This window comes from Tasmannia lanceolata, unplaced genomic scaffold (genome assembly GCF_043159265.1).
Source record: "Tasmannia lanceolata isolate RefF3 unplaced genomic scaffold, GAP_Taslan_0.1 ptg000044l, whole genome shotgun sequence".
Taxonomy (NCBI): domain Eukaryota; kingdom Viridiplantae; phylum Streptophyta; class Magnoliopsida; order Canellales; family Winteraceae; genus Tasmannia; species Tasmannia lanceolata.
The window spans coordinates 24,573,848-24,598,666 of record NW_027518721.1 but is presented as its reverse complement, the minus strand read 5'-3'; the positions used below and the strand labels follow the sequence as shown (position 1 = coordinate 24,598,666).

The window sequence follows — 24,819 nt, the reverse complement described above, 5'->3', positions numbered from 1 at the left end:
AATTATCAAAACATAGTAGGCCCAATAGGCTAATAACAGCAGCCTTAAGGAAAAACTGAAGAATTAGAATGCCAAAATTCAGATGCATAGTGTGTTGAAAGATGGCCAATTTGATTGCATGATCTTTTTCCTAAGAAATATTAGTAAAATGAGAACACTTCTAGAAAGGATCTCCCTTTTGGAAATTAAAACTAGGAAGTTAAATGACCAAAATACTTTGAGTCAATGGTTAAATTTTCAAAGGAATGCCACATCAACAAAGGAGTGAAGCTTCTTTCATTTTGGTTGGTCAATAACTACAAATCATAACTATTGATTGGTGAGAATCACGGCTTGAGTTGGATTTAGAATATATTTATATATTCACGATGATTTCGGAATATTAAATTCCGAACTACTCTTTCTGATACAGATCTAAAAATAATCATAGTATAAAATATGGTTAGCTCCCTGGCCTCTAATTTCCATATAACGGACATGACGGGAATAAAGGCCCTCTTTAACTTCCATTTTGATCGACTGGATATCTCTCGTAAGAAATCGAAGGAAGATTCGACGATTTATTCTGAGAAATCCCCAACGAAAAATACACACGACTCATTCCAATTCATTGGTTTAATCCAACAGAAATCTAAGAATAAGATGGGATCATCCTCTTGACAAACATGGATATATATATATATATATATATATATATATATATATATATATATATATATATATATTATAATAAGGAGGATTGCCTGTTTACAGTTCATTCATGCTTATGTGTCAGTCTCCCCTTTCGTCTTACCATATATTTTCTATGTTTTTAATAAACTTGGCTGACAAGCCCCTTTCGTCTTACCATATATTTTCTACGTTTTTAACAAACTTGGCTTACGTGTCAGCCAGCCCCTCTGCCTGATATTTTTGAGATTTTCTATCGATATTTTCTCCCTCTTTCTCTCTCGAGATTTCAGTTGGTATTCCCACCTAAACGTTTTCTTTCGGCCAGAGTTTTACGAGATTTGCACGTGAGAGGCCTAAAATCTTCGCCCGAGATTTTTTATATTTTCACACGAGATTTTCTCTATCTCTTTCTCGGTTTCGATTGGTCTCCCCAAAAGACGTCTCTTTATAACTTCTATTCCTTTTATTATCTTCCATTTCCTTCCTTTCTCTGATCTTCTTTGCGCATCTTTAGGGTTTTGAAACATCTAGGGTTCTTATTCCTTTTATTTTCTTCCATTTCCTGCCTTTTTTTTTCCTGATCGATTCGTGTTTATGCCAATCTATGTATATCTGCCTTTTTTTCTTCCATTTCTATTTTTATAGAAATGCTTCAAATAAATGCTTTTTTGTCTTCTATTTTTGTATTCTATTTTTCTTCTATTTCTGTGTATATCTTATATAGTTATATGATTGTTTTCTATTGTTGTTTCGTTTGGGTGTTCTGCAGGATAACTAAAGTCGGATCATGATTTGTTCAACCACTTGCAAAGGAGTAGAAGAGTAGATGGGAGGAGAAGCTGATTGTCATGTAAGTTCTGATTGTTTTAACTACTTTTACTATTACAGAGACCTCAAGGTATTTCAAGATTTTATTTTATTTACCCCTGTTTATATTGGAAAAGCAGCTATATCTCTTTCTATTTAGCTATCCAAAAGCAGCTATAAAAAGACTTAATTATCCTGCAATGTGTTTTGTTGGATTTTCTGACTGAAGAGGGATTCAAAATTTTTTATGCTTTTAAATTAGGTATTTTGCTATTTCATCTACCATTTAGGATTTTCCAATGAATTGTTTTACTGTTGTACTCACTACTCACAATTCCTGCATGTATCTTTTTTCAGGTTTATAGGTGTAAGCCCAAGGGTTCCCCATGGGTTCATTCAATCACCTTGTTTTGATGATTAACAAACACAAATTGATTAGTCGTTTATGGACTGATCAGTTGCCTTGAGTGTTGTGTCTTAGACAGGAACTTGACATGCTTGACATGTCATATCGCCATTACACAATGCAACACAACACATGCTTGAGGATCAACATGCAAAGGAGCTTGAACACATTGGTGGCATCATCCTTGGAAGATGTTAAAGCAAGGAGCTCAAGTGAAGATCCCACAAGCAATCCAAGAACCACATTGAAGATCAAATGAAGATTGGCTCAAGAGTTCATTCAAGAGAGTGTTCAAAAGGGTAGTATGTATCACCTTTCTCTCTTGTGTTTTCTCTTGATCAAGGCACATTGTTTAAACCCCTAAAAATATGTTTTTCAAAGAGACTAACACACCCTTTAAGGACTTAAATGGATAAGTGAATGGCCATGGTGGTGTACCAACATGTTGGGACCCATATGGCATTCAACACAAGAATGAACAAAACAGAGTTCCGAAGCAACAACCTGGACCAGCAACTAAATCCTATCAAAAATTATTTAAAACATTTTCAAATATTTTTGAAAATATTTTTAACAGATAGCTTTCATTTTTCTCATATCCGTAGAGTATAGAAACGTCAAAATCCAGCGAGAAATGAGGGAGATATGAATTTTACAAGTTCAACACTGTTTGCTGGAAACCAGTCTCGGAACTCCGAGAATTATTCTCGGAGCTCCGAGCTCGGAACTCCGAGAACATTCTCGGAGCTCCGAGAAATGCACCAGGTTCCAAAATTAAAAGCTCTGTTTGAATTCTCGGAACTTTGAGAATTCTGCTCGGAACTCCGAGAAATTTCTCGGAACTCCGAGAAATGTTTTTCTTCAAAAAAATATAGCCGTTGGGGTGCAACGGCTAGTTGATTTTTTAACCCAGTTTTGACTGTTTTACCCCTCAAACGGTCACATGGAGTTGTGACTTTATATATACCCATTCAAGGGTCCAAAACACTTGAGGAACATTGTCCAACTTCAACAAACCATAGAAAATCATTTGTGAACTATTTTTGGGTTAAATTCTCTCACCAACCAAACTCTTTGTGCCTTGATTTGAGAAAATCTTTTGAGATTGGTTTAGGCTTAAACTTGTTTATTCTTGAGAGCATCATTGGAGCTTCAACTTGCATTGTAGCCTACATAGAGGCAAAGCTTTTATCTTCTTCTTTATTCGATCGGTGGCAAGGGCATCCGTTGTTTTTAATTCCCTTGGGTGAACCGCTTAGAACTCGGCGGAGAAGGAGAGTCATTGTAAAGGTGGAAGGGCATCCTTATTTAATTCCCTTGGAGTGTAAAAGCCTCGGAGCCGGGCATCGTGGAGGTCTCAATAGTGGAAATCCTCAAGTGCGACCTTGAGAAGAGTGGAGTAGGCCGTTTGCCGAACCACTATAAATCTTTGTGTCACTTGTGTGATTGGTATTTCTCTCACTCCCTCTGACTCTCTTATTTGATTATTTGTGCTTAGAATTGAGTGAGTAGTTAGCATTGATAATCAACCTAAATATCTTAACCTTGCTAACTAGGCTATATTAAAATTACCTAATTAAGTTTGCTAATCAACAAGGGTTTTGAACTTATATTAATTTGTAATATTGTTTAAGTTCAACTATTTCAAACTTAATTAAACAAGGGATAAGTCTTTGGTGAAATCTTAGGAAAAATTTTTAAAAGGTAAAGATTTTATAAACATCCTATTCATCCCCCTCTAGGTTGCCAAACCAAGTCACTACTTGGATTTCAATTGGTATCAGAGCTTGGGCTTTTGATTAAGACCCTAACCGGTTAAGAGTTAAAAGATCAAATTTTTTGGCAACTTAAAAGATGGGATCTAGACTACCTATTTTGGATGGTTCGGATTATGGATCATGGTTGATCCATATGAAGACATACTTAAAAGGTCTAGATAAAGATATGGTAAAGATAATTGAAAATTGATTTATATTAAATGCTAAATCTAAAGGATTAAATGAATATAATAAAAAATTATCTTTACTAAATACAAAAGCCCTAATTGCAACATGTTGTGCATTACCACCACACATTTATGAGAAAGTATCCTCTTGTAAAAATGTTAAAAATATTTTGGACTCTATTGAAAATCTTCAAAATCAAAACATGTGCTTAATGGGATTATCTAATGAAGACCCCTTGGATAATGCCGAATTCACACTTGAAGAACTTGTTGAAAATGTCCAAGAATTACATAAGAAACTTGAGGATCAACTAGCTAAGAATTCAAACTTGAAAAATAATTTAGCTAGTATTCAAAAGGAGTTTAGGTCACTAGAAATAGATCATGCACATCTTAGTGAAGAAAATGAAATTTTTAAAAAAGATTTTATTGAACTAAGTAATACCATTGCTTCACTAAGAGAGGAAAATCAACTCCTTAAAGAAGAAGAAGAGAAAATCAAAATGCTTTCATCTCTTGAATTAATAAATTTTAAAACGGAAATCAATGACTTAAACATCAAGAATGAAATATTAAGGTTGGAAAATCATAAGTTACAAGAGAATGTAAAATTCAATTGCCATCATTATCACTCTTGTAATTCATCATGTTCATCCCGTCCATCTACCTACCCTTATGCATCTTGTGACTATTGTGATAGATTTGGACATTACAAATCTAAATGCATGTTTAGATTTGTAAAAAGTAGTAAGTTTATTTGGGTTAGAAAAGATAAATTAACTAGAACAAACTTGCTTGGAACCAACATGGTTTGGGTTCCAAAATCCCCTACTTGAATCACATCATATGATTAGTAGATTTAGGGGTAATGAGCTTAAAATGAAATATCTTTTGATAGATTTGTTTGTGTAGATACCATGTACTTATTCTTGTTTGATTCTCATGTATCTATGCGTTCTACTCTAAGTGCACACACTATGATTTAGATCTTATTGCACTTAGTATTCATCCACATTCATGCCACTATAGAATTTAATGTGAAAACCATAATTTGATCCTAATAGAATATACAACCACATCACTTGCCCATGTGTTCAAATTAAATCTACAAGTATATCCTTAGCATTTGAACCCATATTGGTAGTTGCTAGTAATTACATTAAATGATCACATCTTTCTAGCAAAACCAAAGGAAACCCATAGGTTTAAGACTTGAACCTAAATGGTTTTAAAATCCTTGGTCTCTTCCCAAAATTCATAAAAGGATATAATTTGTAAGGAAGTTGAAAATATGCCTAGATTCAATGTATCACTTGAAATGAAAATATCATAGGAATCTAGAATCATATTTGGGCATTTACTCACTTGAGTAAAATTAAAATTCACTATGGTGGTTGTGTACACTAGATTATGATGGGAACATATATCTCCCACACATCTTGGTTTTCAATGGGCTTATGCACTATGTGCTTAATGCCTTATCTTTACATTTGTGGTATGTGAATGTAGGAAGAAGATGTTTGGACCATGTACCTTATGTATCATGATCATTGTGTCCAAACATGGTAGACTATCCATGGAAGCTTTGATATAGATCATATCTTCCTCATGATTACCCATAGTGGTATACTCTCACTCATGAGCCATGGATGTCTCTCTTAGACATGGTTCTTTAATGTCCATTCTTCTATGTCTAAGTTCTATAGAATCAAGTCAAATTGGAATTCTTATATATATATTCTATAGATATCACCCCTTGGTTGATTATATCTACATGTATGAGATGTCAAACTTTAACTTAAAAGTCACTCAATTGGTGCCCTTAGCCTTCTTAGATTCTAAGAGGGAGATGGTACACTCACCGTAATTAAAATATCTAACAAATTGGCATTGTGCCAACCTCTCAAACATGAATAGGTATACATTTACATGTGATCTCCCTGGCTAGTTATATATGTTGCATACTTAGGGAAGTAAAACTTAAATTTGAAAAATATTATATCACATTTAGGGGGAGCATGAGCCAAAGATTGAACATCTTTTGTGCTATGCTTGTTTATCATGATGAGCTAGACTATGACTATCATTTTATCATGATAAACCGACACTTGGAGAGTAAAGTGTCTTCGTAGCCCAATGGTTGATCTAAAATCATTCATTTGAAGATCCCTTAGAGTCTATGTTAGGACTACCCTTTGGATTCATGCATTGCATGACTCTCTTTCAAAGGGGGAGCTTAAAGGTCAAGATTTGTCCTTAGTGGCTTATCATATGATACTCAATGTATATATCATTTGGATTATGATAAGTACACCCATTAAGAGCCATGATTGCTCCATATGTGGTTAGTTCGGGCTTGTCTTATGCTCCTAAATTGGTATCATCTAGCATGTGACTGTTTTAAGACAAAAAGCCCATAGCCTAGGACTTAAAGTCATATCTTTTAGGCTTTTAGACTTATCTTGGATGATCTAGATTGGTATCATCTATTCCAAGAATAAGTTTTGATGGCCAAGCATTCAATTGTCATATCTTTGGCCTATTGTGTAATGTCATACCTTGTTTTTATATAAGGCAAATGACAAATACAAAGGGGAGAGATTACCTTTGCTATATTCATGTTTAAAATGACTATAATGACTTGCTTATATAGTTCATTTTTTCATTCCCCACCTATATGTGCTTATATGTTCATACTTTAACAAAAAAAAAACAAAAAAAAGGCTTAAATGTTCATCTTTTTGAATTTTGTGCTCAATCTTGAATATCTTTCTTGTTTCCCATTCATAGGAGAAAATTATACTTTGTAATCTTAATCTCTATGAATTTGATTGCTTATCATGTGTACTTTCACTTGAAAATTTGTATTTTCATGATAAGTTTCACTGTCATGCCATATATCCTAATAGTTAGCCATATTATGATCAAATGTCCATTTCTATGCATGACAATTTAAGAATATATTTTTAACTTGAAATATATATATTCTTGCTTATCATGATGAGTCTATACTTACACATCACCTCATGATAAGATTCTAATAGGAATTTTAAAAACAAAAGGGGGCTTATCATGCTAAGTCTAAAACTTGTTTAATTTCTTTCATGATAAGTAAAATATAAGCTTTAACTTGCTAATTTATTACTATATTATGGGTCATAGGGTAGATTTATATTGGAATTATATATATACTAAGATATACCCTAAAAAGTTGTGCTAAATTTGGAATGTCTCTTTGTTTTTCCAACATAGGCTTGATTTGTTTTGTGTCATTCCTTTCCTATGTTGATTATCTCTTATCATGCCATATATACATTAATTTAATTGGTAAATCATGACAAAAAACTAGGGGGAGCATCATATTCTCATTGTATATCTTGATGCTTTATGTATTGTGCTTAAGTGCTTAATTCTTCCTTTTTGCTTATGCCAAAAGGGGGAGAATTTGTATAATTGATTAGATCCATTATCATATGCATTCTTGTATTATACCTTGTTGAATATATCTCATGCATATGTTGAGGGGGAGTAGTCATGATTAAATTGTCCATCTAATCCTCATAAGAGGTTCCTCCCACCTATCTAATCAATTTGGTTTGTCATCATAAAAAAGGGGGAGATTGTAAGCCCAAGGGTTCCCCAAGGGTTCCCCATGGGTTCATTCAATCACCTTGTTTTGATGATTAACAAACACAAATTGATTAGTCGTTTATGGACTGATCAGTTGCCTTGAGTGTTGTGTCTTAGACAGGAACTTGACATGCTTGACATGTCATATCGCCATTACACAATGCAACACAACACATGCTTGAGGATCAACATGCAAAGGAGCTTGAACACATTGGTGGCATCATCCTTGGAAGATGTTAAAGCAAGGAGCTCAAGTGAAGATCCCACAAGCAATCCAAGAACCACATTGAAGATCAAATGAAGATTGGCTCAAGAGTTCATTCAAGAGAGTGTTCAAAAGGGTAGTATGTATCACCTTTCTCTCTTGTGTTTTCTCTTGATCAAGGCACATTGTTTAAACCCCTAAAAATATGTTTTTCAAAGAGACTAACACACCCTTTAAGGACTTAAATGGATAAGTGAATGGCCATGGTGGTGTACCAACATGTTGGGACCCATATGGCATTCAACACAAGAATGAACAAAACAGAGTTCCGAAGCAACAACCTGGACCAGCAACTAAATCCTATCAAAAATTATTTAAAACATTTTCAAATATTTTTGAAAATATTTTTAACAGATAGCTCTCATTTTTCTCATATCCGTAGAGTATAGAAACGTCAAAATCCGACGAGAAATGGGGGAGATATGAATTTTACAAGTTCAACACTGTTTGCTGGAAACCAGTCTCGGAACTCCGAGAACATTCTCGGAGCTCCGAGAAATGCACCAGGTTCCAAAATTAAAAGCTCTGTTTGAATTCTCGGAACTCCGAGAATTCTGCTCGGAACTCCGAGAATTCTGGTCGGAACTCCGAGAAATTTCTCGGAACTCCGAGAAATGTTTTTCTTCAAAAAAATATAGCCGTTGGGGTGCAACGGCTAGTTGATTTTTTGACCCAGTTTTGACTGTTTTACCCCTCAAACGGTCACATGGAGTTGGGACTTTATATATACCCATTCAAGGGTCCAAAACACTTGAGGAACATTGTCCAACTTCAACAAACCATAGAAAATCATTTGTGAACTATTTTTGGGTTAAATTCTCTCACCAACCAAACTCTTTGTGCCTTGATTTGAGAAAATCTTTTGAGATTGGTTTAGGCTTAAACTTGTTTATTCTTGAGAGCATCCTTGGAGCTTCAACTTGCATTGTAGCCTACATAGAGGCAAAGCTTTTATCTTCTTCTTTATTCGATCGGTGGCAAGGGCATCCGTTGTTTTTAATTCCCTTGGGTGAACCGCTTAGAACTCGGCGGAGAAGGAGAGTCATTGTAAAGGTGGAAGGGCATCCTTATTTAATTCCCTTGGAGTGTAAAAGCCTCGGAGCCGGGCATCGTGGAGGTCTCAATAGTGAAAATCCTCAAGTGCGACCTTGAGAAGAGTGGAGTAGGCCGTTTGCCGAACCACTATAAATCTTTGTGTCACTTGTGTGATTGGTATTTCTCTCACTCCCTCTGACTCTCTTATTTGATTATTTGTGCTTAGAATTGAGTGAGTAGTTAGCATTGATAATCAACCTAAATATCTTAACCTTGCTAACTAGGCTATATTAAAATTACCTAATTAAGTTTGCTAATCAACAAGGGTTTTGAACTTATATTAATTTGTAATATTGTTTAAGTTCAACTATTTCAAACTTAATTAAACAAGGGATAAGTCTTTGGTGAAATCTTAGGAAAAATTTTTAAAAGGTAAAGATTTTATAAACATCCTATTCACCCCCCTCTAGGTTGCCAAACCAAGTCACTACTTGGATTTCAATAGGGCTTCCTATTTTGATAGATATGCTTTCCTTCGAACAACAAATAAATGCATTTTTTTCTTCTATTTTTGTATTCTCTTTTCCTTCTTGTTTTTTTTTAATTCCCTAATTATTGAATGCTCTTTTCCTGTGTTGGGTTTTTTCCCCTTTCTCTTATATGATTGTTTTCTATTGTTGTTTCATTTGGGTGTTCTGCAGGATAACTAAAGATTGGGTGGATTTCTTCTGGAAAATGGCCGAGTTGTTTTTCGGTGCTCTGAAGGACGGGTTTTTTATATTTATTAATGACCATGTATTTTTCCTATTTTTTGATCTTATAGATCCTCAGACCAAGGTCTAGGGTTTTCTATTTCCATCAACAACATATAATCATGATAGTATAGTGTTTGAAGATATTGTTTTGGATTTTTTCCATTTCTCTTATATGATCTTTTTTTTTGTTGTTGTTGCTTCGTTTGAGTGCTCTGCAGGAGATTGGATGGACTTCTTCCAGAAAAGAAAAACAATTAACAAATAAGGTCGAGTTATATTTATTTGTTTTATTTTTTTCATTGTTTTCAACAACAAAGTATGTTATTTTGTTCTATTGGAAATGCAGCCATTTTTAGAAAATTACTAAGCGAACGAGCTAGAAGTACTGGAAAATGGGTTAGAAATATCTTTTCCTGGAAGAATTAAATCTGATTTCAAAAGTTTTCGTTGAACTCAAAATTTAGGCCCTGTTTGGATTCTCTGCTCTCTCTGAAATTCAATAAATAGGTTAGGCTTGGAGATATAGAATTATTCTCCATTTTTTTTCTCTTCAATTCAAGAAATCTGTTGAAACACATTGTTTGCTTTAGATCTTTCTCTTGATAAGATGATGGCCTTTTTGGAATTTGGTTTCGAGTGTTTAATATCACCCTTCTTGGAACTACTAATTTCCTTGGAAAAGCATGCTATGCCGATGTCGGAATCAATGCTAAATCATACTGTGGGCATCTCTTTTTCCTATTTGTTTCTTCAATAAGAGTTGTCTTCTAGAGAGATATTTAAGTTGAATCTGGTGAAAACATGTCATGGTCCCTCAATGTTGGACTGATAAATTTAACTCTTCATTGACCTTTATAAAATCCACGGCTGTGAAAATCCATGATAGAGGGTGAGCTTAATTTGGGGATTTTTAATTTCAAAACAAATATGATTGTTTCAGATGCTCAGGACCTATTCGATCACCTTCAACACCTTTTGAAAGAGATATTTGTTGCCTCCTATGCGGCATGCGCTAACAAGACTCGAGAGTTAATTTAACCTTTCACAACTGTCTTTCTCCAGATTAAATTTTGGATTTTTTAATTTATAAAGGAAAATTTTGACTGGAATTTTTTCTTTTTGGGTTTTGTAATCCTAGGTATGTTATTACCGCGACAGCAGTAGCATCAACATAAATCCAATATAAGACGTACCATATCTCATGCTCTTCATAATTTATATCCATGGTCTTCATTTTGGACTGAAAAATCAGTTTTGAGATAGTGGGATGTTTGAGCATTCAGGTAAACATTTATGTTAGGCTTTAAGTGTTTTCCATATTTTCTTGAAATGATTAACATAAATCCCATATAAGACCTACCATATCTTATGCTCTTCATGCTCATCACTATAATTTATATCCATGTTCTTCATTTTACACCTTATTTTATGTCGAACACAATTTTTTACAAATTTCCTGAATCATGCACTTGCTGCATTCCCATCCTGAAGCTACTCTGTTTTCAGTTTAGTTGGATAACCTACACTTCTCATACTAACTTATTACACAAGTGCATCTTTGCAAGAAATAAGAAAAGAAGGATTAGTTTGGGGGCAAGGGGTAGCTTGGCTATCATGCTCGGACAAATTTATTCCCAAAATTACCCTAGCCGTTGTTCACCAAATTTCTTCTGCTATTATGGTATTCATGAATAGAGGTCAATGTTGATATAAGACAACACGTCTTTCCAAAACAAAATTAACCCATGCTTGCTACTCTGACGGAGAACATCCCACAAGAAGTCAATATTTGGGTACAAGACACTTTCTTTTGGATTCTATGAGTATTTCTAGGACTTGCATTTCATTAACAAATTAATAGGTATTTAGTTCAAAACAAACAACTTATATGTATTGATTAGGTTATTTGTGGGCATTCACAGATATGCTTCCTGTATATGTGGGTACATCACAGAAATAAATATCAAAAGACATTGAGTGTAGTAGTTTACATGCCATTTATTCTATGCTATTCTCTCTAAAATACCATGTCTTGGTAGTTTCTTATAAAATTACCATGCTCTTATACAAGACAATTTCCATGTGCATTAGTTTGTTATGTACAATGTCATTTCCCTTGCTTTTGGGATGCTAATATTTATGGGAATGTGACTTAATTTTGCAAGGAAATCATTTCACTCCTTGCATGGACGCACAGGGGTTCATGTTCGCATTGGCAATAGTAAATAGTTTCACATCATGTATTCTATTGAAAACAGAAAATTAGGTGTGATTTCAAACTGATGTAATTGAATTCATTCTGATGCTGCTTAATTGAATTCATTCTTATAGAACTTAATTGAAGGACTCATGTATTGGAATACCTGTTCGATGGGATTATACATATTTTGATTATAAATGTTTTGGAATGAAATGGGAATTATTGAGGTTTTCAACATTCCCTTTCAGTGTTTGTTTTTTCAACTTTTCCTTTCAGTATTTTCGGGTTTATGTGTTCTCTTTCCTCCAGTGCATCGCACGGGTTTCTTACTAGTATATATATATATATATATATATATATATATATATATATATATATATATGAGAAAGCTTTTCCTAGTCGGCCCCTTAGAAAACGTTTTCTACTCCTCCCGCTTAAAACACCATTCGATGAAAATGGAATTGATCTCAGCCATACGGTTGAAAAACCCATTTTGTAACTCAAATGATAAAAACCCTCATCTCAGCCTCTCTCTCGCTGTGTCTCTCTCGTTCTCTCCACCCTCTCTCTCAGCCATACGGTTGAAAAACCCCAAATGAGAAAAACCCTCATCTCAGCCTCTCTCTTGCTGTGTCACTCTCGTTCTCTCCACCCTCTCAGAGACGAAGCAGCCATCAGAGACGAAGCAGTCATCATCTCCACCCTCAGAGACTGACCGCTCTCTCTCTCTCTGTCATCTCTCTCTGTAAGTTTCTTAATACAGCCTTTATAATGTATAAATGGGTGGATATTATTCTGAAAATCCCTCAAAAATGTATAAATGGGTTTTCTTCAATCCCTCGAAAATCTATATATGGGTTTTCTTCAATCCCTCGAAAATCTGTAAATGGGTTTTCTGAAAATCCCTCGAAAATCTATAAATGGGTTTTCTGAAAATCAAAATGTATAAATGGGTTTTCTGAAAATCCCTCGAAAATCTATAAATGGGTTTTATGAAAATCAAAATGTATAAATGGGTTTTCTGAAAATCCCTCGAAAATCTATAAATGGGTTTTCTTCAATCCCTCGAAAATCTGTAAATGGGTTTTCTGAAAATCCCTCGAAAATGTATAAATGGGTTTTCTGAATATCCCTCGAAAATCTATAAATGGGTTTTCTGAAAATCCATCGAAAATCTATAAATGGGTTTTCTGAAAATCCCTCGAAAATCTATAAATGGGAATTGTGGGTTTTCTGAAAATATCTTGAAAATCTATAAATGGGAATTGTGGGTTTTCTGAAAATCCCTCGAAAATGTAGAAATGGGTGGATATTTTTTCTGGTAAAGCCTGTATAAATGGGCGGATATTTTTTTCCTGCTTATCGCATTGGATATTTTTAATGGAATGGAGCTATTTTTTTGCAATGGTAATGGCAGTGGAACACATTTTTTCTGATATTTTCTCCACCCTCGAGGGGTTTTCTTCAATCCCTCGAAAATCTATAAATGGGTGGATATTTTTTCTGGTAAAGCCTGTATAAATGGGTGGGTGGATATTTTTTCCTGCTTATGGCATCGGATATTTTTAATGGAATGGAGCTATTTTTTTGCAATGGAGCTATTTTTTTGCATTTGTAGCCTGAATGGGGTGATTTTACTGGTTTAATGGCGTGATAAAGCTCATAAAAATGGCTGTTCAGGTTTCATAGCTCCATTCCATTACAAATACCTCTATTAATGTTTACATTGAAACATTAATAGATGAAAGACAAATTTTTTTTTTAAAGAAAATGTGTACATAACAATTGTTAGTGGTTGTATTTGTTAGAAATTGAGGGTTCATTTTTTAAGGAAAATTTGTACAAAACAATTATTATATGAGGGTTCATTTTCTAATATTTAATTTATTTTTTGCAACGAGGTAAAAGAAATTGATGCCTTCATCTTCCAACAGTGATGGAAGGTCAACCCTGTTCAGAGTCCCCGTGCTTCTATGTAAATGTAAGAAGAAAGCTACTCTGAAAATAGCCGAGACTAATGTGCATGCTAATCAAGAACCGGTTTTCTACTCATGTCATTTCAACGTAACTAAAGATGATTTAAGTGATATTTTATTTGTAGGCAATTTTAGAGGTTGAACTGACATCTGTATAACGCGTAGGATGGTATTACTTGGAGGTGCGATTATTTTTTATGGGTGGAAGATGTGTTAAACAACCCGGATTTTAGGTGTGAATGGCAATCCAATAACCATTTGAGAAGGTTGGGAGAAGAGATAGGCAGATTGAACATGTCGACGCAAGAGGCAGCCCTTGCGGTAGCTGATTTGGGAGATGAGGTATCGAGATTGAACGTGTCGGTTCAAGAGGCGAATGAAGCGCTAGCTGAATTGAAGCTCTTGGTGCGACGCTCGAAAGTCCCACAGAATGAGAAGGGGTGGAATAAAGCAGTTGGAGTTCTTGCCCTTTTTTTCTTGATTTGTTGGTACCTCTTCTATTGTATCTCTTCAAAAGTTTCAGGCCGTTATCTTGGATTGCCATGACCCTAAAGCTGTTATGATTGGATGAACTTAACCTTTAATATTTTTTTTATGTTTATGTTTGTTGTATGGACACTTAATTGTAAATTGGGTTGACTATTATGTGATGCTTTATTAGTGTTTTAGCAATGGCACAATGAAGCTTTGTTTCAATAGCTGTTCGTTACGTTATGTCCTTTTAGTGGATTTCCTGTACCATTTTATTGCTGCATTTCAATCTGTTCGACTATTTCAACTTGGGTGTCCCAAGTAATGAACAGGGGCTCATTTATCATTTCCCTTTTTTTTCATGGTTGCCAACCATGACCAAAATGTTAAAATGTAAGGACACTGGAGAATTGCCCCTCACATTTGTATTCAGTTTCTGATAAGCTAGCACTAGTTGATTTTGATATCTCGGGGCTTTATGATCTATTTCCTTGATATTTGATTGTACTTTAATTGATAGGTACTTGGATCAGCTTGGCATGTCATCAACGTACAACACCAAAACTTATTGCAGACAGACTTTAATTGGCGGAAACTATGGGCTACTCAACACAACCACCTTCAAACCGAATCCTGATTACTACAGGTTAAATCTTTTACCATATTGAATTTTTTAACTACATGAAATCAAGCTCAGATTCACTCACTGAATTATGATACTTGTTTCATGATTTCACATTTTCTATTTTTGCAATCTCAAATCCATAATGAATGCAGGCTCAGTTATTTCCATCAAACCATACTCAAGACCTAGCTTCAAAGTAATTAATCATTTCTGTAAACAAAGTTGCCACTTCCCTATCAGTTGTATTTGTGATGATTAATCCCCTCCAGGGGGATTCTCTTGTAAACCCTCAATACCATTTGGTGAGCCACCAGTTCCTTTTGGATCAGTATTTTCAATTATTTGGAAATTTATAGGTGAATGTCCACCCTTCATGAAGGCTGTTCTTCAGTGAGTGAGTCCTGCTTTTTGATCTGTCGGTCAACTGTTAATCCTTTATCTTGTGCAATTAAGAACCCAAATTGGAAAACTCATCGCTGTTTCGTTTTGGCCTAGTAGCTAAATTAAAGTTCCAAACAGGTAATTAATATGCATCAATTTGGATTGATATCAACAATGTGAGTCCAATAGTAAACGTGAGATTGATGTTCTGGTTCCTTGATGCAGTGCTCTCCTTTGGCATCGATTAATGGGAAGAAATGTTCTTTTGACAACCTTCTCAGGGACTAAGAATATACGAGCATATGCACATTGTGCTAAATATTCTGTAAGTTGAACTTTACTTTCTTCTGAGGATTTTTTCTATATATTCTTTCTGATTCATTGTCTTGGATTTCTTACAGCAAGGGATCACATTGCTCTTGATCAACCTCGACAACAGCACCACAATTCAAGTGCAAGTAACTACTGAGTCTGGTGTTAGTGGAGCAAAGAAATATAGTCACGGGGCGGCTCCAAGGACAAAATTTAACAGGATGCATCGAGTTAAGAAAATCATTGGAATTATGAGGGAGGAATATCATCTAACTGCTAAGGATGGAGACCTGCAAAGCCAAATTATGCTGCTAAATGGCAACATCTTGGATGTATCTTTAGATGGACAAATTCCTTCCTTGCAACCTGTAAAGATTAACTCATCAGAACCCATAACTGTTGCTCCCTTCTCAATTGTATTTGCTCACATTCCCAATATTGATGTGCCTGCTTGTAGGTAGCTATGATGGGTGAAAATCTATCAAGATTCTGTGCATGGTGGAAATCTAATAGCGCAATCCTATACTTGGTTGAAAAAGGGTCTGACCCCAACCATGTTGGAATGTGTGGAAACTGTAAGTTTGTTTGAAAATCATGATTAAGTAATAAATGGAGGACAGAGAAGATTTACATGAAGCCCAATAAAGCAATTTGGAAGTCTGTTGTACTCTATTGATCATACTCTTCATTTCTGTTCAGAATTTAATGGAAGAAAAAATAAATGAAAGATTGACAGATGAATAAGAAATAAAGAAATGGGAGTGTAATAGATACAAAAATTCTTTGTATGTACAAACACATGGAAAACCCGTGCCCTGTTTTTTTGGATTTTGAGAATCAATATTGAGTCCAAACTGATTCTTGGGCAAAATGAGGCGATTGAATCGCTGTGTAGAATCATTTTAGACTCAAACTAATTCTATATCCAAATAATGTGTATTTTCGTTAGGATGTAGAATCGATTTGAGTCCAAAATTGATTCTACAGCTGTGAACCAATCACTCAATTTTGCCAAGAATTACTTAGGCCCGATTCGTTATGAATTTTGAGCATCGATCTTGATTCTAAAAAGGATTTTTTTTAACTCAAAATAAAGTGCAATTTTGAGTCCAAAACTGATTGGAGTAATGTGTTAGACAAGGGAAAACACCCTTGTCTCACTAAAATACCCCCAAAACACTCTCGCCCCCAAATTTATCAGAGCCGAAATAGTTTTTATTTTGTAAAGGTGCAATTTGGACCTGTCTTTCCCTAAAGCTTAGGTATAAATCCATCTTTTCTTGTTTCCATTTCTCAAGCTTAGGCCCCATGAAAGGTGCAATTTGGACCTGTCTTTCACCTACATAAATTTTGATGACAAGAAGTTCCTATATTCTAGGTCCAATCCAATAAGGCCCATTTCTAAAATGTGGGCCATTTTCTGTCGAAAGAAACAGAGTCCAAGCAAAAAAAATGCACAATTAATGTCAATTAATTCAATTTCCTTCTGTTTTGGTCAGTTCAAGCAGATCGAAATCTGGTTACAACAAGCAACCCAACAGGGACTAGATCAAACAGACTCTCTCACTAAGAGAGTGCTCTTTACAGCTTGGTTTCACTTGTGATTTTGGGCATAGCAGAACCTGAAATTTCGGTAAAAAAAACCAAATTTCAAACCTGTGTCGAATAAGGTTTTGAGTAAGACTGCTGTCAGCCTCAGCAATATATATTCTCAATGAGTGCAAGATATGCTAAAAAGTTCAGATTCATACCCTTTTCAATGCTTCCAATAACATATCTGGGATGTCATCATATGCGTTTTTCTTTAGAACAGCAATTACTTGTTTGACTATCTCTGCCACAGTTGCTCCGTGCATGACAAAATGAGAAATGATCTCTGGACCAAGATAGTCCTGCAGGAATATTTATCACTAAATAAGATTCAAAGGGAATATTCATACCCTTTAAGCAACGGCATTTCTTGTCCAGTTGCAGTGTAACGGGCAGTAACCACAAAGGCTAAACATATAAGGTTTCCACTGAGCTGTGTGTTGTTGGTGAACATAAAAAACCAAAGTAAAAGAAATAACACTACTCACTAAATTCATCATCCAAGAGACAAAAATATGGAGGAGTTGGCAGGGTGGGAGATGATGAAATCCTCAGGAGAGATTTTTTTGCATCTATTAAATGCATATTGCAGCAAATACAGGAAGGATATAGAGAAAACAAAACATTGAATTGCATCTGTTATAATAGGTCAAAATATCCATAGAATGTGTGTTGTCGATGACCTGCTGAAATTTATTATTACAACTAAAACATAGTAAAGCACATGGATAACAAGAACAGGGATGTCCACAGGATCTACAATCTAAACAAACAAACATGCACCATCTATGCTCTGCCATCCAAAGTTGGGATGTCCACAACACCATCTATGCTCTGCCATTTAATCTGTAACATAGTGAAGCACATGTAAGTTATATATAGCAGACACATTAAAAGGAACAAACAAACCTGTTGTAGTTGTTCAATCTGCCATTAGGTCCTCCTCCGCTTCCTTTTCCTGTCCCTCCTCATTTGATTCCTCTTGATCATTTTTTGTCCACATCTATTGGCACACATAGAAAACACCCAAGTGATATATATGTTATCTCTCCGAAAAAAACTACAGAAGGAAGTAGAAATCCATACCTTTGAATTCTTGTTACAGGTTCTCATATTATGGCTTAATTGTCCACATTTTTTACACCTCCGTCTCTTGGATCCGGCTTGGGATACCTCTATCAGAGATTTAAACCGTGTAACATTTCTCGGACGGCCCTTGGTTTTCACAATCTGGGGGTCATGAATAGATATTTCTGGGGTTTCCATGACAATGTTAGAATGTACTTGGCTTCCACTAGTTGACAAGGCATTTTGCCTCTCTTTCTTATGCCGTTCACCATCCGCAATCCACTCATTAAGAGTTTCATCCATCTTCTTGAACAAGCTCTTCGGTCATTGATAATCATCTAAATATCTTTGATACTTTGAAATTAGGAACCATTTATGAAGAGGTGTCATCTCATCATTATCTTCTTCGGCGGCCATAGACACCCCACCATCGAAAACAAATCTTGCCTCAATTGTCCATCTACTCAATATATATCGCTCGGGAATGCTTCTTAAACGCCTCAGGGACATTATGCGAAGGATGTGCTTGCATAAAATCCCCTCCATCTCGAACTTGGCACACTCACATGTAGCCATCACACCTTCTTTAGCATCTTCAAAGACAACCTTGCACCATCTCCAAATCTCCTCATCACTCAATCCTACACTGTATTCTGTCACTTTGCCATTCTCACCTAATAAGTCAAACCAACAATCATTGCTATCCTTCATCTCTATCTGGAATAGTGTAAACATTGACCTTGTATAACATTTACCAGCTTGTGCTTCCAATTTGTTCCTTGAAGACAATAATATTGTGTTTGAAGATTTTGTCCTGAAATCTTCTTCAACTTCTTTTTTTCGACGATCTTCAAGTGCCTTATCATATTGTTCGACGAATTCTTGTAGAGTAGTGCTATGGTTAACAAATCCATCAAAGAATGAGTTGATACTTTCGCTACGTGAACTGGATGACATGCCAGCAGTGAAAGTGTCCCTAAAATAAGCTGGCACCCAATGACTCTGTAGCTGCCACATGTTACATAGCCAACTGTTTTATTCAATCCCATATTTCTGCTCAAATTTGCCCCATTCTTCCTCACATTCGTGTATGTTTTTCTTGAAATACCACCTATTGTAATCCTTAGTGAACTCACTATCAGAATCTCGCATGTGTGCAATATGCTCAACTAAGTGCCTCTGTATGTGCCACGAGCAAAACCTATGACGTGTGTTTGGAAAAACGGTTCTGATAGCATTTCTCATAGCAATGTCCATGTCTGTGATAATACAACCAGGAGCTTTACCAAAAATGCATTTTAACCATTGCTCAAATAACCATGTAAATGTCTCCTCTCTCTCATCTGCTAACAACCCACATCCGAATAAGGTAGATTGCCTATGATGGTTAACTCTAGTAAATGGTGCGAAAGGCATCTGAAACCTATTCGTCCTATAGGTCACATCAAACACAATGACATCAGAGAAGGCCAAGTAAGCATTCCTAGCCCGTGAATCGGCCCAAAACATGGAACCCAAATTCCCCTTCTTATCTATCTCCATGGCAAAATAGAAATTTGGGTCTTCTGCTCGTCTCTGATGGAAATGTTGGACTACTAGGAATGCTTCTTTCCCCATATTGTTCTGCCTGCGTACTCTCACATGGGACACAACTTGATGTGCTGTGACAGCACTAGCTTTAGATGTGGAAGTAAGAAACCTAGCAATTTTAGAAGATTGAACCCCGTGTCCACTAAGAGTGTCTATCAAATTTTGGGAGACCACATTCTTAACGAAGTTATTCTGTGAACGATGCATTTGTCTTTTGCCAGGAGAGGTGAGTTCATGACAATGTTTGACTTTAAATTTAGACACAACCCACTTCTTATTTTTATTTCTAATCTCCAACTTCGCTCCACAACCATCTCTTACACTTCGATGCAACTTCACTTCTTTTCCGATTTGCCTCTTATCTTTAGTGTTTTTGAACCCCTCTCTAGCACAAACAAATCTTCTCATTATAATTTCATGATTTGCCTTCGACTTTTCGGTCTTGGATTTTCTTATATCAAAACCAGTGGCCAACCCATAAAGATTATAAAACTCATACGCAGCTTCTACACTTTCAAACTCCTGGTTAAGAAAGGGTTCCTTAAATACATGACTCTCACCATCATCTTCACTAGTGTTACCACTACAATCCTCCTCGTTGACCATAAAAAGTAAGGCATCATCATTTGGATTTCCCCTTTCCTCATCCAAAAGTAACTGATTGCCGACAGAATCATTGGTTATTAAACCAAAAGCTTCCCCCTCCTCCTCAAAAAGTAACCTATTAGCATCAATGTCATCAATTGATAGCCCAACAATTTGCTCAAAGTTACTATCCATCAAGTAGTCCCTTATAATAAGAAAAACCACAATCAAAGGACATTTCAGAATCTTCATAATCAGATAGAATAAACTAGAAATTTAATAAAGTAAATTAATGATATAGGAAAATGATCGATAATAGGCGTTGTTGAAATAACCTTCACACCAAAAACCAACATAAGCCAAGTAAAGAAACTATAAACTGAACAGACACAATGCAACTAGAATGTGCATAATTCAAGTGCAACTGAGAACTGAAACAAGCATTCAGTAAAGCAATGATAGACAATAGTGATACCACAGGGCACGAAAGAACACCACACAAGTTCCCTTCAGAAAATGCCTCTAGAAACATTAATAGAGGCATTTTCTGAAGGTAAAAAACTGCCATTACCATTGCAAAAAAATAGCTCCATTCCATTAAAATTATCCAATGCGATAAGCAAGAAAAAAATATCCACCCATTTATACAGGCTTTACTAGAAAAAATATCCACAAATTTCTAGATTTTCGAGGGATTGAAGAAAACCCCTCGAGGGTGGAGAAAATATCAGAAAAAATGTGTTCCACTGCCATTACCAGAAAAAAAAATTCCAATCGGAAAATATCTAATGTCATAACCAGGAAAAAAATATCCACCCATTTATACAGCCTTTACCAGAAAAAATATCCACCCATTTCTACATTTTCGAGGGATTTTCAGAAAACCCACAATTCTCATTTATAGATTTTCGAGATATTTTCAGAAAACCCATAATTCCCATTTATAGATTTTCGAGGGATTTTCAGAAAACCCATTTATACATTTTCGAGGGATTGACAGAAAACCCATTTATAGATTTTCGAGGGATTTTCAGAAAACCCATTTACAGATTTTCGAGGAATTTTCAGAAAACCCATTTATAGATTTTTGAGGGATTTTCAGAAAACCCATTTATACATTTTGCTTTTCAGAAAACCCATTTATAAATTTTCGATAGATTTTCAGAAAACCCATTTAAAGATTTTCGAGGGATTGAAGAAAACCCATTTATACATTTTCGAGGGATTGAAGAAAACCCATTTATACATTTTCGAGAGATTTTCAGAATAATAACCACCCATTTATACATTATAAAGGCTGTATTAAGAAACTTACAGAGAGAGATGACAGAGAGAGAGAGAGAGAGAGCGGTCCGTCTCTGAGGGTGGAGATGATGGCTGCTTCGTCTCTGATGGCTGCTTCGTCTCTGAGAGGGTGGAGAGAACGAGAGAGACACAGCGAGAGAGAGGCTGAGATGAGGGTTTTTCTCATTTGGGGTCTTTCAACCGTATGGCTGAGAGAGAGGGTGGAGAGAACGAGAAAGACACAGCGAGAGAGAGGCTGAGATGAGGGTTTTTCTCATTTGAGTTACAAAATGGGTTTTTCAACCGTATGGCTGAGATCAATTCCATTTTCATCGAATGGTGTTTTAAGCGGGAGGAGTAGAAAACGTTTTCTAAGGGGCCGACTAGGAAAACTTTTCTCTCACACACACACACACACACACACAGATAGAATAGTGTTCATGCACAGCTGCTCAGATAGCTTATCTGAGTAGCTGCTTCAAAAACTCATGTGGCCCACATTTTTGGGAAGATCAAAATCATTCATTTGAAAGGCCCTTCCATGGATAGGGTGTATACAAAAAATCAACCTTATAGGATCATCCTAACCCAATCAAAGGTGGAGGGGAAATTGGACAGACATTGTTTCTGACTATTTTTTCCCTCCACAAATGGCAGGGTTAGGATGATCCTAAAGGGCTCATTTTTAGTACACACCCTATCCTTGGTAGGGCCCTCCAAATGAATGCTTTAGATCACCCCAAAAATGTGGGGCCACATGGATTTTTGAATCAGCTATTAGCTTATCTGAGCAGCTGCGCAGGAACACTTTTCTTATATATATATATATATATATATATATATATATATATATATATATATATATATATATATATAAGAAAAAGAAAAGAAAAAAAATAATTTTTTTATCCCTTGATCCTCAGGCGCGCTTGATTGAAAAAGAATTTTTTTTTCAAAATGATAATGCCACCGAGAATAATCCATATTTAAATCGATGCTTCAATGAATCCTTGATTGTAGCCCATGAAGAATCCTCTCCATTCATTACCTCCTAGATTCTGGCACATGAATTATGGTAAGGATAATCATTTCGTTGATCTGATATGTCCATTTATGTGATTGAAATAAGGTCTTCTATGCAAGTTTAACATTTTGGTTTCGGTACTGGTTTCGGAACCCGAAATTTTGAAATTTCGGTCAAAATCTGGAACATAACCCGAAACCAATATTTTATTTAATATTAAATTTCGGCCGAAATTTCGGTAATTTTGGTCGAAATTTCGGTAAAATATTAAATTAATATATTAAAAACAGTTTTTTGGGGTCAAATTTCGGAAAAACCAAAATTTCGGCCGAAATAAATGACCGTTTCGGTTTTGGTCGATTTCGGTGTTGGTCTCCACCGAAATCCGAAATTGGATTTCAGTCGAATTTAAAACCATGCTTCTATGTTATATACACTATATCACCATCTGTGGGCCTTTACTTGATTCCATGGTTGATTGTTTATCGTCCACCGATCAACCTGTGTATACGCGATACACTACAATACTCTAGCAAAGGAATATTTACCTGCGTGAATGTGATAGAACTACAGCTCAACAGAGTATAACGGAAGACTCTGTGATGGATAATCTGGTGGAATCTCAACAAGAAAAGGCAAGTCATGAGCAGGGGAGAAGAACCAAGCGAACCCCTGTTTGGATGAAGGATTTTATTAGTAAATAATTAGTAGATAATTAGGATAAATCAGTATTAGTGGTCTAATATGTTTTGTAATCTGTCTTTTACAAAGAAGGGGGAAAGCAAGTTGTTACTGTCATCTGACAGAAGAGAATCAATCCGTTAGGGACTGATCCTTTATAATCATGTACGAGATCATGGAAAGAACAAGAAAATAGACAAAAATTCCTTTATTCTCTCTTCCTCTTCGTCTTCTTCCCCTTCTTCTTCTTCTAGATCTGAAACTTCCTCACTATTAGCAGTCTCCCTGAGATTTATACCAAAGAAGTGTATCATTTGGTGCTTTCATTGATTTCGAACTCTAATGGCGGAGAATACTCGTGCGCAAGCCAACCTCAACGAGCAACTTAAGCAACATCAACAACAAATCGATGATATCCGGCTACTTCAATCTCAGCAGCATGAAGAATTGGTGAATATGATTAAACAATTACAGCTCCGCGCTCCACAGCCACAATTTCAACATTCCACTTCCAATGATACCTCTTCCAACAGCGCGGCGGACGCCATTGTTCCAATTCCACCAAACTTCAATCGATTTATTCGGATGGATGTTCCGCGGTTTGATGGATCCGATCCGGTGGGCTGGACATTCAAAATTGAGCAATTTTTCAATTTCTATAGCACTCCAGAGGAACAAAGAATGACAATCGCGTCGTTTCACCTTGACGGCTCTGCTCTATCATGGTATCAGTGGGCAAAAGCTAACAACCTCTTGAATTCCTGGCACGGTTTTCTAGACGCTATTCAATTACGGTTCGGTCCTTCCCTCTATGATGATCCCAAAGGGGAATTATCAAAACTCCATCAGATTTCCACTGTAGCAGATTACCAAACCAGATTTGAGACAGTTTCAAACAAGGTCAGCGGTCTTCCGGAGTCCTTTCTTATAAGCTTTTTCATTTCTGGGCTCAAACCAGATCTAAAAAGGGAATTAATGGTTTTACAACCATCTTCTCTCTTGCAAGCATTTTCTTTAGCTCGCATATATGAAAAAAAATATGAGGATTTAAGAAAAACATGGAAGTCATCCTTCACTCCAACCATGAATGGCCCTGGTTTGCTTCCAACCCCCACCAACCCACCTATGAAGGCAATAGCCGCTACCCCACTTCAACAAAACCCTATCCGCACTCGTCAGCTAACTAAAGACGAAATGAAAGCGAAAAGAGAGAAGGGGCTCTGTTACTACTGTGATGATAAGTACACCCCTGGGCATGATTGTCGTCGCCGATTGTACCATCTGGAAGCTATTGAGGAGAACTTGGAATTTGTCTCAGCCAACGATGTTGATATTGGGGATTCTAATTCGCCTGACGAATTCACAGGGGAACATTCTGCGGAAATTAGTTTTCAAGCCCTAGTGGGGCAACAAAATCCCAGCACAATTCGTGTAACAGGAAGGTGCGGTACTCAATCCTTACACATTTTAATTGACAGTGGATCCACTCATAATTTCGTCAAAGAGAAAGTAGCTAC

The 24,819-nt window shown here is 35.9% G+C and overlaps 3 protein-coding genes across 7 annotated transcripts; 1 reads left to right on the top strand and 2 right to left on the bottom strand.

Annotated features, from left to right (window-relative positions):
* The first annotated feature begins 1,098 nt into the window (after positions 1–1,098).
* Positions 1,099–16,116, top strand: LOC143863824 (heparanase-like protein 3). 5 transcript variants are annotated; one of them, XM_077374600.1, is made up of 7 exons: positions 1,099–1,522; positions 9,462–9,555; positions 9,734–9,781; positions 10,654–10,798; positions 14,683–14,808; positions 15,394–15,493; positions 15,570–16,116. In XM_077374600.1, exons 5-7 carry the CDS (start codon positions 14,702–14,704, stop codon positions 15,939–15,941), a joined length of 579 nt encoding a protein of 192 aa, XP_077230715.1. In that variant the 5' UTR covers positions 1,099–1,522; positions 9,462–9,555; positions 9,734–9,781; positions 10,654–10,798; positions 14,683–14,701; the 3' UTR covers positions 15,942–16,116. The 5 variants fall into 5 exon arrangements, with proteins under 5 accessions (XP_077230715.1, XP_077230716.1, XP_077230714.1 ...); XM_077374601.1 differs by lacking the exon at positions 10,654–10,798; XM_077374599.1 differs by having other exon boundaries at positions 9,734–10,798.
* Positions 16,117–18,462: 2,346 nt separating this feature from the next.
* On the bottom strand, positions 18,463–19,155 carry LOC143863448 (protein FAR1-RELATED SEQUENCE 9-like). The gene has a single exon (XM_077374111.1). It carries the CDS (start codon positions 19,153–19,155, stop codon positions 18,463–18,465), a length of 693 nt encoding a protein of 230 aa, XP_077230226.1.
* Positions 19,156–19,173: 18 nt separating this feature from the next.
* Positions 19,174–20,881, bottom strand: LOC143863447 (protein FAR1-RELATED SEQUENCE 5-like). Its single transcript, XM_077374110.1, has 2 exons — positions 20,657–20,881; positions 19,174–20,559 (listed from the first exon to the last, which is right to left on the bottom strand). Exons 1-2 carry the CDS (start codon positions 20,879–20,881, stop codon positions 19,174–19,176), a joined length of 1,611 nt encoding a protein of 536 aa, XP_077230225.1.
* Between the last annotated feature and the right edge of the window lie 3,938 nt (positions 20,882–24,819).